Below are 12247 nucleotides of genomic sequence, written 5' to 3' on the forward strand. Positions count from 1 at the left end.
GAACCCGCCACCTTAGGTGTATGTGGCTGGCGCCTTAGCCGCTTGAGCCACAGGCGCCGAGCCAGGAGAGAAAATATTTAATAAATCTCACTACATTAAAATTTAAAATGTCTGGGCCAGGTACAGTGGCTCATGCTTGAAGTCCCAGCTATTCAGAAGACTGAGGCAGGAGAATCGCCCCGTTGAGTCCAGGAGTGCAGTGAGCTATGATTGCACCACTTGAAGTCCAGCCTAGGCAACAAAGCAAGATGCCATCTCTTAAAAGAAAAAAAAATAAAAGAAAACACTAAAACTTCTATTCTACAAAATAGTTCACAAAGTAAAAAGAAAATGATAGACTATAAGAAAATTCAGTATATAACATACAAAGGTTTGGTAGCTAGAATGTAAAAAGAACTCATCAGACTTATAAGAGAAAGATAAACCCATAGAGAAATAGGCCAAAAAATATAAATAGGCAAATCAGAAAAGAGAATGGAAAATAAACATAAAAACACGTTCAGCCCTCAAAGAAGAGAATGCAAAATGTTTAGATACCACCTCATAACCACTAGATTAGCAGAAATCAGAATTCTAACAAAGTGAGGGTGTGGGTGTGGGAAAACAGGAATTCATAATCACTGCAGACAGGTGAGTAAACTGGTACAATAACCCTCAGGAGAGATTTGGCAGGATCTAGTAAAAACAAAGATAAGCACATTCTTTTAGCCACCAGGACTACTTCTAGGTATATTTCTTTTTTTTGAGACAGAGCCTCAAGCTGTCCCCCTGGGTAGAGTGCTGTGGCATCACAACTCACAGCAACCTCTAACTCCTGGGCTCAAGCGAGTCTCCTGCCTCAGCCTCCCAAATAGCTGGGACCACAGGCACCCACCAGAATGCCCGGCTATTTTTTGATTGCAGTCATCATTGTTGTTTGGCAGGCCCGGGCTGGATTCGAACCCTCCACCTTAGGTATACGTGGCTGGCGCCTTAGCCACTTGAGCTATAGGCGCATAGCCTCTAGGTATATTTCTTAAGGAAATCTTGTACTTGTACTTGTACTCCCAGGAGATGTGAATAAAAATGTTCATAGTTGCATTGTTTAGAGTAGCAAAAAAAAATAAAAACAATCTAAATTTTCATCATTGGAGAACAGAATTACAAGGTACTCGTAAAATGGAATACCAAACAATAATTACAATAAATTAAGGACATACAGATGTATCTCAACACAGAGAGATTCCAAAAACATTGCTGAGGGGAAAACTCTTTGTCGAATTATAAGTAACAGGATGATAACATTTCTCTACATATTTAAAATAAGGTGACACTTTATTCTGTTCATGAATACACATTTGTTAATAAAATACAATGACATGCATGACAATGAGAAACAAATTCACAGCAGTAGTTACTCTGAGGAGGAAGGGGAACAAAATGAACTTAAACTTTTAGGAAAATTTTATTTCTCTCACTTAAAAACAAAATCTAAAGCAAAAATAACCAAATGTTTTTTATTTCTGATTTTTGGATCCATAGTGTTACTGGCATTATTTTCCGTACTGTGCTGTATTTTTTTAACTTAAACTTTTATTCCAGTCATTCTGTGTCTTCTTAACAACTCCAATCAGAGGCTCAGAGGAAGAAAAATGAAACTAGTTAAGAGCCAGGCTCACTCCTGTAATCTTAGCACTCTGGGAGGACGAACTGAGTGGATTGCCAGAGCTCATGAGTTTGAGACCAGCCTGAGCAAGGGTGAGACCTCATCTCTAAAAATTAGCCCAGTGTTGTGGCAGGTGCCCGTAGTCTCAGCTACTCGGGAAGCTGAGGCAAGAGAATCGATTACTTGAGCCCAAGAGTTTGAGGTTGCTTTGAGCTGTGATGCCACAGTACTCTACCAAGGGCAACAAAGTGAGACTCTGTCTCCAAAAAAATAAAAAACTAGTTAAGATAAGATTGGTGGGACTCTGAATTTCTGCAAACAGTGCTGCTTTTGTTTCCCACCATCCACAGCAATCAGAAGTTAGGAGCGAATAGCCAACCCCCTCCCCAGGACAACACACCCCACGCTCTGTTACAGGGAAGAGGCTGCCGAGGTTCTCCAGAAATGTTTGTCTCACCTCTCGCACGTGTCTTTTCAGGTGCATGTATACGCTCTGACCAGTTTTTCGAAAATGTCTTTCAACATGCTCCCTTCCAAAGGCCAAAAATGTATTCATGCATACATAGAGTCCACCTTCAGAATTCTAGAAGAAAGAGACAGAGTACAACATCAGCCAAGGAGTCTAGATACAGAAAAAGGAGGGGGCAGGCAGCCAAACAATGAAGACAAAGCCTGGCACAGGGCCTGAGCAGCAGAGCGCCCTGTTCACCAAACGCCAGCCAGGGTCAGTCGGGGGACATCCTCAGAGGCCCAGGAAATACACACAGCCTCTCCAAAGTGGAGCAGGGGAAAGGGCTAGAAGAAAGCCGGCAAGGGGCCCAACACCACCGCCACCGTAGTGGTTCATCCCCAGCCTTCCTCATTCATCAGTCCAAGTCACCAAGAACATAAAGGCTGGGGGGCGGGGTTGTTTATTTGTTTTGTTATTTTTCAGACCGAGTCTCACTTTGTCACCATGGGTAGAGTGCCATGGCCTCATAGCTCACAGCAACCTCAAACTCTTGGGCTCAAGAGATCTTCTTGCCTCAGTTTTTTTTATGTATAGTAGACATAGGGTCTCTCTCTTGCTCAGATTGGTCTCAAACTCTTGACCTCAAGGAATCCTCCCACCTCAGCTTCCCAGATTGCTAGGGTTACAGGCATGAACCACTACAACCAGCTCAGGAGCATAAAGCTTTAAGTCTTTAGTAGGACAAGGTCCTTCAAAACTGTATTGTTTCCCACCTTTGGTGGCACGTGATATTTTAGGGCAGGGATCCTCAAACTTTTTAAACAGGGGGCCAGTTCACTGTCCCTGAGACTGTTGGAGGGCCAGCCTGCAGGACCTGGGACGAGTTGGCTGCTGAGCAGTACAGGCAGTGGTGGCAAAAATACCCAGCAGGCCCAATAAATGTCCTCAGTGGGCCACATGTGGCCCACGGGTCGTAGTTTGAGGATGCCTGTTTTAGGGTATCCATTTGAAAATTATAGTAACGTAATAAATAAATACAGGTTGAATATCCCTAATTAAAAAATCCTCAATCAGTGAGCATCATGCCAGTGCTCAAAAAATTTCAGACTTGGGGGTATTGCATTTTATACACACACACACACACACACACACACACTCACATATATATATGTCTATTTTTTTTTGGTGGGGGGACAAGAGTTTCACTCTGTCACCCTTGGTAGAGTGCCATGGTATCATAACTCATAGCAACCTCCAACTCCTGGGCTCAAGTTATTTTTTTTTTCTCAGCCTCCCCAGTGGCTAGGATGACAGGCACCTGCCACAACCCCCAGGTATTTTTAGACATGAGGTCTGGCTCTTGCTCAGGTTGGTCTTGAACCCATGAGCTCAGGAAATTCACCTGCCTGGGCCTCCCAGAGTGCTAGGATTACAGGTGTGAGCCACCTCACCCAGCCAAGGAACACTGTATTATAAATTGCATTCTACCATTAAGTATAATACAAATAACCCAAAATCAAAAAAAAATCTGAAATCTAGAAACACTTTATGTACCAAACATTTTGGATGTAGGATAATTAACTTTTAATAAAAACAGGTAAATAATAAAGGATAGAGTCCTATAATAACTATAGTACGTATCACTGTAGGTCTGATATGTGCCAGGTACTTTATATGCACTATTTCTAATGCCTGCAGGCACCTTATTATTATTTCCATTTTACAGTTTTAAAAAACACTAAAGATGGCTCAGCGTCTGTAGCTCAAGCAACTAAGGTGCCAGCCATATACACCAGAGCTGGCAGGTTCAAATCCAGCCCGGGCCCGCCAAACAATAATGACAACTACAACCAAAAAAATAGCTGGGCATTGTCGCGGGCGCCTGTAGTCCCAGCTACTTGGGAGGCTGAGGCAAGAGAATCGCTTAAGCCTTAGAGTTGGAGGTTGCTGTGAGCTATGATGACAGAGCACTCTACCAAGGGCTACAGTTTGAGACTTTGTCTTAAAAAAAAAAAAAAACACTAAAGATAAGTCACTTGCCCAAGTTCACACAGCTTAGAAGTGTCAGAGTTAGATTTAAATCTATTTCTCTTTTCATCTCTCTAAGCCACATTTCAAAGAAAAGGAGGCCAGTGTGGACTGTCTGGAGGGCAGGGACGTGGACCCCCAGCTCCAACTGAGCTGGTGAACAGAGGAGTGGATGCCAGGTGGGGTCCCTGACTCCTAGCTTTGATTGTGCCCAGGGGACAGGGGCCTTTGATTGTGCCCAGGTGAGACTTTGATGGGCAACTGGCAGCTCACCAGACAGGACCAGGTGCCATACCCTCAGGGTTGTGGGACAGAATTGACTGAGGATTTCTATCCACAGTTGGAGACCCTTGGATCCCTCTCTGTTGAGCAGGGATTGTACTGCCTGAGATAATTTGATTGGAACTCAAGTCTGGGGCTGTCCACCCCAAAACATTCTGAGGTTTACCTTCAAAGTTCTATAGTGGAAAAGACCTGAATGGTGGGGGTAGGGTGCCGCAGCTATCTGTATCTCTCCCCAGTTGAGATTTAAACCTAATACTATGACTTCTTAGGATACAGTAGAGGTTGGCTGATTTCAAAACAGCCAGCTTGCACTATCTCACCAAGTAGGGCCTCAGAGTCTCCAACCAAAACTCTGAAAGGGGCCTTTGTAAGGTTGTAGGGGATAAGCCACAATTACAAAGCCTAGCACTTTGGTAAGGGGCTAATTAACTCTACTACCTGGGAACCCCAATTCAATCCCACCCTACCAGTTTTAATAAGCAAACAGTAGAAAATAAACATGGGGCGGAACCAACAGAAGAACTCTGGCAACATGAATAACCGGAGTAGATAACTCCCCTCAGCCAAAGAATGACAAAGGAGATATAACTGAAGATGCCATGCATAGACAAATGGCTGAAATGTCAGAAACTGAATTCAGAATATGGATGGCAAATAAGATAAATAGAATGGAAGGAAAGTTAGAAATTGAAATCCAAAGAGTAGTTCTAAAGTTGTCTCAAGAAATTAATGAGTTCAAAGACAAAGTCACCAAAGATAGAGGCACAATGAGAAAAGAGATAGAAGAGCTCAAGGCAATGAAAAAGTTAGTCAAGGAGCTCCAAAATATAGTAGAATCCCTCAGTATAGAGTTGACAGGCAGAAGGAAGGATCTCTGAAACTGAAGACAAAGCTTTCGAACATTCCCAAACACTCAAAGAGGCAGACAAATAGAGAGCAAAGACTGATCATTCCCTGAGAGAGTTGTGGGATCACTCCAAAAGATCAAACATTCGTCTTATAGGGATTCCCAAAGGAGAAGAGGATGGTCCTAAAGGTACAGTCGCTCCACTCCAAGAGATTTTGGAGGAGAATTTCCCAAGCATTGCAAGAGACACAGAACTTCAGATAGCAGACAGTTTCAGAACCCCAGCAAGACTCAATCCAAATAAAGCATCTCTTAGACACGTTGTGATTAACTTTGCCAAAGTTAAGATGAAGGAGAAAATTCTGCAAGCAGCCAGATGTAAGAAAAGCATCATCTACAACGGGAGAATTATCAGAATGACTGCAGATCTCTCAGCCAAAACGTTTCAAGCCAGAAGAAGACAGGCATTGACCTTCAGTCTCCTAAAACAAAACAACTTCCAGCCCAGGATCCTGTATCCAGCTAAACTGAGTTTTATTTGTGATGGAGAAATCAAATACTTTAATGACATACACATGTTGAAGAAATCTGCCATAACTAAAAACCAGGTCTCCAGGATATTCTCTGACCCATCCTCCACAATGACCAGCACCAAAGTAAATGCTCTACCACCAAAGTAAAGTCACTCAGAATTTTTTTTTTTTTTTGCAGTTTTTGGCCAGGGGCTGGGTTTGAACCTGCCATCTCCAGCATATGGGGCCAGTGCCCTACTCCTTTGAGCCATAGGTGCTGCCTCACTCAGAAATTTTTGAACAAAATCCAACTTCCACAGTGGTGAAAGGATTAAAAATATCCACTGAACATTCGAAAAACATGACACCCAAAACACTACCATGCTTATCAATTATCTCAATTAATGTGAATGGTTTAAATTGTCCTCTAAAGAGGCACAGGTTTGCTGACTGGATACATAAACTCAGACCAGATATCTGCTGCATACAAAAATCTCATCTTACCTTAAAGCAGCAGTTCTCAACCTGTGGGCCACGACCCCTTTGTTTTTTGTTTGGTTTTTTTTTTTTCCAATGAAAATATATCCTGCATATAAGAAATTTACATTAAGATTCCTAACAGTAGCAAAATTACAATTATGAAGTAGCAACAAAAATAATTTTATGGAGACTTTGACCTGGAAAAGGTGGTTGAGTCGCAGTCGGGAGGAGAGCCTCGGCGAGCTGAGGTTAGAATTGTTGAAAGAATCCTGATACAGTTCTACAATGGCCACTGCCCAGTTCTCTCACTCATTCACAGTACAAAAGTCATCTAAGGAAACAGTTTTTCCATCTCCAATCACTAATGAGCATGAGTCATTGATAATGGTGAAGAAAACTTCTTGCTACTTCTACCTCATATATAACATATCTAAGGGGACTGTTTCCAGAGAGCTCTTATGGACAGCGCCATTTGGATGACCTCAGCTTAAAAGTCCTCCGAGAAGACAAAAAATGTCCTGGATCACTGCATATTATTAAATGGATTCAAGGTTGTTTTGATGCTTTGGAAAAGAGACACCTACACATGGCAGTACTTACACTTTACACAAATCCTAAGGAACCTGAAAAAGTGACTGAAATATACCAGTTCAAATTCAAATACACAAAAGAAGGAGCTATCATGGATTTTGACAGCAGCACCACAAGCTTTGAAAGTGGGACAGGCAGTTAAGATTATTAAGAAAGCCAGTGTTCTGGGTGGTGCCTGTGGCTCAAAAGGGTAGGGTGCTGGTCCCATATGCTGGAGGTGGCAGGTTCAAATCCAGCCCTAGCCAAAAACTGAAAAAAACAAAAAAATTAAGAAAGAAAGAAAGAAAGCCAGTGTTCTACTTATCTGTAAATTGTATATACTGATACAGAAACTTGGACCTCTTCCCAATGATGTTATACTTACTATGAAACTACACTACTACAATACAGTGACACCAAATGATTCCACCCCCCTGGGTTCAAAGAAAGGATAAATTCATACTTCCTGCTGTTTGATGGGGAGCCTGTCAACCTACAAGTGGGCTTGGTTTCCACTGGCTTTCATAGCATGAAAGTAAAAGTCACAACTGAGACTGCCAGAGTATCTGATTTGGAGAACAACCTCTTTCAGGAGAATAGCATTACTGAGATTGCCCATCAGGGTCTAGACCAGGCATCTCAAACTATGGCCCGTGGGCCACATGCGGTCCACCGAGAACATTTATCTGGCCCGTCAGGTGTTTCTGCCACCGCTGCCTGTCCTGCTTAGCAGCCAACTCGTCCCGGGGCCCATAGTCCGGCCCTCCAACAGTCTGAGGGACAGAGAACTGGCCCCCTGTTTTAAAAGTTTGAGGATCCCTGGTCTAGACTGTGACGAGGAAGAAGAGGAATGCAACAGTCATGTAAGGGAAAGCTTTAGTGATCCTCCATTGCTTTGGTTAAACACTGTTGACATGTTTCAGTACCTATACTGATCATCTCACATGAAAGGTGGCAGATATAAAAACTGAAACAAAAAAAAGAAAATAATTTTATGGTTGGGGGTCACAACATGAGGAACTATATTAAAGGGTCGCAGCATTAGGAGGCATTAGGGGATCGGCGCCTGTGGCTCAAGCGGCTAAGGCTCCAGCCACATACACCTAAGGTGGGGGGTTCGAATCCCCAGCCCGGACCCGCCAAACAACAATGATGGCTGCAACCAAAAAATGGCCGGGTGCTGTGGCGGGCGCCTGTAGTCCCAGCTACTTGGGAGGCTAAGGCAGGAGACTCACTTGAGCCCAGGAATTGGAAGTTGCTGTGAGCATGATGCCATGGCACTCTACCCAGGGGGATAGCTTGAGGCTCCATCTCAAAAAAAAGGGAAGCATTAGGAAGGTTGAGAACCACTGCCTTAAAGGATAAAAATAGACTCAGGCTGAAAGGATAGACATCTATAATACAGGCAAATGGAAATGAGACAAAAGCAGGGGGTGCAATTTTATTCACAGATACAATTGGCTTTAAACCAATAAAGATAAAGAAAAATAAAGATGGACACTACATATTTGTCAAGGGAAATACTCAACATGAAGAGATTTCAATAATTAACATTTATGCACCCTACAAGAATGCTCCTCAATTTATAAATCAAACCCTAATGGATATGAACAATTTTATATCTTTCTGCACTATTAATAGTTGGACATTTTAACACCCCTTTGACAGTTTTCGATAGATACACAAAGAAGAAACTAAACAAAGAAATATTAGACTTAAACTTGACCCTAGAACAAATGGACTTATAGACATGTACAGAACGTTTCATCCTGATAACACTGAATATACATTCTTTTCATCAGCCCACAGATCATCCTCCAAAATTGATCATATCTTAGGACATAAATCTAACCTCAGCAAATTTAAAAGTGTAGAAATTATTGCTTGTATCTTCTCGGACCACCATGGAATAAAAGTTGAACTCAGCAACAATAGGAAATTTCATACTCAAACAAAATCATGGAAACTAAATAATCTTTGGCCAAATGACAGCTGAGTCAAAGACAAGATTAAGAAGGAAATCACCAAATTTGGGGAACAAAATGATAATGAAGACAAAAATTATAAAAACCTGTGGGATACTGCAAAGGCAGTTCTAAGAAGGAAATTTATAGCATCGGAAGCCTTCATCAAGAAAGAAGAGGAAGCCTTCACCAAAAGAGAGGAAGCCAACAACTTAATGCATCACCTCAAGCAACTGGAAAAGGAAGAACATCCCAATTCCAAACCCAGCAGAAGAAAAGAAATAACCTAAATTAGGGCAGAATTAAATGAAATTGAAAACGAAAGAATCATTTAGAAGATCAACCAAACAAAAAGTTTGTTTTTTGAAAAGATTAATAAAATTGATAAACCTTTGGCCAACCTAACCAGAAACAGAAAAGTAAAATCTCTAATGGAGTCAATCAGAAACAATAAAGAAGAAATAATGACACCTCAGAAATTCAAAAAATTCTCAATGATTACTACAAACAACTCTATTCTCAGAAATATGAAAATCTGGGTGGCGCCTGTGGCTCAAAAGGGTAGGGTGCCAGCCCCATATGCCAAAGGTGGTAGGTTCAAACCCAGCCCCGGCCAAAAAAATAAAATAAAAAAATAAGCAAAAAAAAAAGAAAATCTAAAGGAAACAGACCATACATGGAGGCATGCCACCTTCCTAGACTCAGCCAGAAAGAATCAGAAATTTTGGCAAATCAAAACTACTTTGAGATATCATCTAACTCCAGTAAGATTAGCCCGCATCACAAAATCCCAAAACCAGAGATATTGACATGGATATGGAGAAAAGGGAACACTTCTACATTGCTGGTGGGAATGCAAACTAAAACGTTCCTTCTGGAAAGATGTTTGGAGAACACTTAGAGATCTAAAAATAGACCTGCCATTCTATCCTACAATTCCTCTACTAGGTATATATCTAGAAGACAAAAAAACACATTATAACAAAGATATATGTACCAGAATGTTTACTGCAGCACAATTCATAATTGCTAAGTCATGGAAGAAGCCCAAGTGCCCATCAACACATGAATGGATCAATAAATTGTGGTGTATGTACACCGTGGAATATTATGTAGCCTTAAAGAAAGATGGAGACTTTACCTCTTACATGTTTACATGGATAGAGCTGGAACATATTCTTTTTACCAAAGTATCTCAAGAATAGAAGAAAAAGTATCCAATGTACCCAGTCTTACTATGAAACCAATTTATAGCTTTCTTATGAAAGCTATAACCCAATTATAGCCCAAGAAGAAGGGAAGGGGGGTGATGGGTGGAGAGAGAGTAGTTGGTGGGACCACACCTACAGTGCATCTTACAAGGGTACATGTGAAATTTACTAGGTGTAGAATATAAATGTCTTAACACAATAACTAAGAAAATGCTGTGAAGGCTATGTTGACCAGTTTGATGAAAGCATTTTAGATTGTGTGTAAAACTAGCAATGCGTACCTCATGATTGCATTAATGTACACAGCTATGATTTAATTTAAAAAATTAGAAATTTTGAATAGATCTATATCAATCACTGAAATACCATCAACTACACAAAATCTCCCAGAAAAGAAAAATCTGGGACCAGATGGCTTCACAACAGAATTCTACCAAACCTTGAAAGACGAACTAGTACCTATATTACATAATCTTTTCCAAAGCACAGAAAAAGAAGGAATACTTCCCAACACATTCTATGAAGCAAATATCATCCTGATCCCCAAACCAGGAAAGGATCCAACAAAGAAAGAAAATTATAGACCAATATCATTAATGAATATCGATGCAAAAATATTCAATAAGATCGTAGCAAACAGAATTCAACAATGCATCAAAAAAATTATACACCATGATCAAGTTGGTTTTATTCAAGGGTTACAAGGTTGGTTCAACATATGTAAATCTATAAATAAAATAAAAAACAAAGACCATATGATTCTTTCAATAGAGGATAATATCCAGCATCCTCTCATGATCAGAACACTTAAGAAAATAGGCTTCGATGGGTCATCTCTTAAACTGATAGAGGCCATCTACATCAAACCCACAGCCACTATCATATTGAATGAAGTAAATTGAAAACATTTCCACTCAGATCAGGAACAAGGCAAGGATGCCCACTCTCTCCACTGCTATTCAACATAGTAATGGAAGTCTTAGTCATCACAATCAGGCAAAAGAAGGCAATCAAGGGTATCCAAATGGGGTCAGAGATCAAACTCTCACTCTTCACAGATGATATGATCCTATACCTGCAAATTCCCATGGATACAGCTACAAAACTCTTAGAAGTGATCAAGGAATACATCAGCATCTCAGGATACAAAATCAATACTTACAAATCAGTAGCTTTTATATATGCCAACGACAGTCAAGCTGAAAATACAGTCAAGGACTGTATTTCTTTTACAGTAGTGCCAAAGAAGATGAAATATCTGGGAATTTACCTAACAAAGGACATGAAAGATCTCTATAAAGAGAATTATGAAACTCTGAGAAAAGAAATAGCTGAAGATGTTAACAAATGGAAAAACACACCATGCTCATGGGTGGGAAGAATCAACATTGTTAAAATGTCCACACTACCCAAAGTAATCTACAGATTTAATGCAATCTCTCTTAAAGCACCACTGTCAAAGTTTAAAGAGCTTAAAATAATAGTGCTTCATTTTATATGGAATCAGAAAAAACTTTGAATAGCCAATACATTACTCAGAAATACCAAATCAAGAGGTATCACATTACCAGACTTCAGGCTATGCTATAAAACTATAGTGATGTTACTGGCACAAAATGAAGAGGTAAATTTATGGAACAGAATGGAGAACCAAGAAATGAACCCAGCTACTTATCGTCATTTGATCTTTGATAAGCCTATCCAAAATATTCAGCGGGGGAAAGACTCCCTATTTAAAAAATGGTGTTGGGTGAAAAGGCTGGCAACCTATAGAAGACTGCAAATGAACCCCCACGTTAGACTGAAAGTGGACCCCCACATTTCACCATTAATAAAAATTGATTCTCACTGGATAAAGATTTAAACTTACAACATGAAACTATAAAAATACTAGAAGAGAGTACAGGGAAAACACTTGACGAAATCGGCCTGAAAGAATATTTTATGAGGAGGACCCCCAGGCAATTGAAGCCACACCAAAAATACATTACTGGGATATGATCAAACAAAAAGCTTCTGCACAGACAAGAGCACAGTAAGCAAAGCAAACAGACAAGCTTCAGAATGGAGAAGATTTTTGCAGGTTATACTTCCAACAAAGGTCTGATAACTAGAATCTACAGAGAACTCAAACTAATCAATAAGAAAAGAATAAATAACCCCATTTCTATGTGGGCAAGAGACTTGAACAGAAAATTCTCTGATGAAGATAGGAGCATGGCCTATAAACATGTGAAAAAATGCTCATCATCCT

The 12247-nt window shown here is 40.5% G+C and overlaps 1 protein-coding gene and 1 pseudogene across 1 annotated transcript in view; one reads left to right on the plus strand and one right to left on the minus strand.

Moving 5' to 3' along the window:
• The window catches only part of USP13 (ubiquitin specific peptidase 13), a 154386-nt gene that overhangs the window by 113284 nt on the left and 28855 nt on the right, over window positions 1-12247 (minus strand). Inside the window, exon 2 of the mRNA XM_003794274.2 lies at window positions 2103-2228. Within this exon, the coding sequence (XP_003794322.2) occupies window positions 2103-2228 (126 nt within the window). The remainder of the gene's footprint in view (window positions 1-2102; window positions 2229-12247) is intronic.
• Window positions 6488-7753, plus strand: LOC111726745 (annotated as a pseudogene).

The sequence above is a fragment of the Otolemur garnettii genome, unplaced genomic scaffold (assembly GCF_000181295.1).
Source record: "Otolemur garnettii isolate 467f Iridium unplaced genomic scaffold, OtoGar3 scaffold00078, whole genome shotgun sequence".
Classification (NCBI taxonomy): domain Eukaryota; kingdom Metazoa; phylum Chordata; class Mammalia; order Primates; family Galagidae; genus Otolemur; species Otolemur garnettii.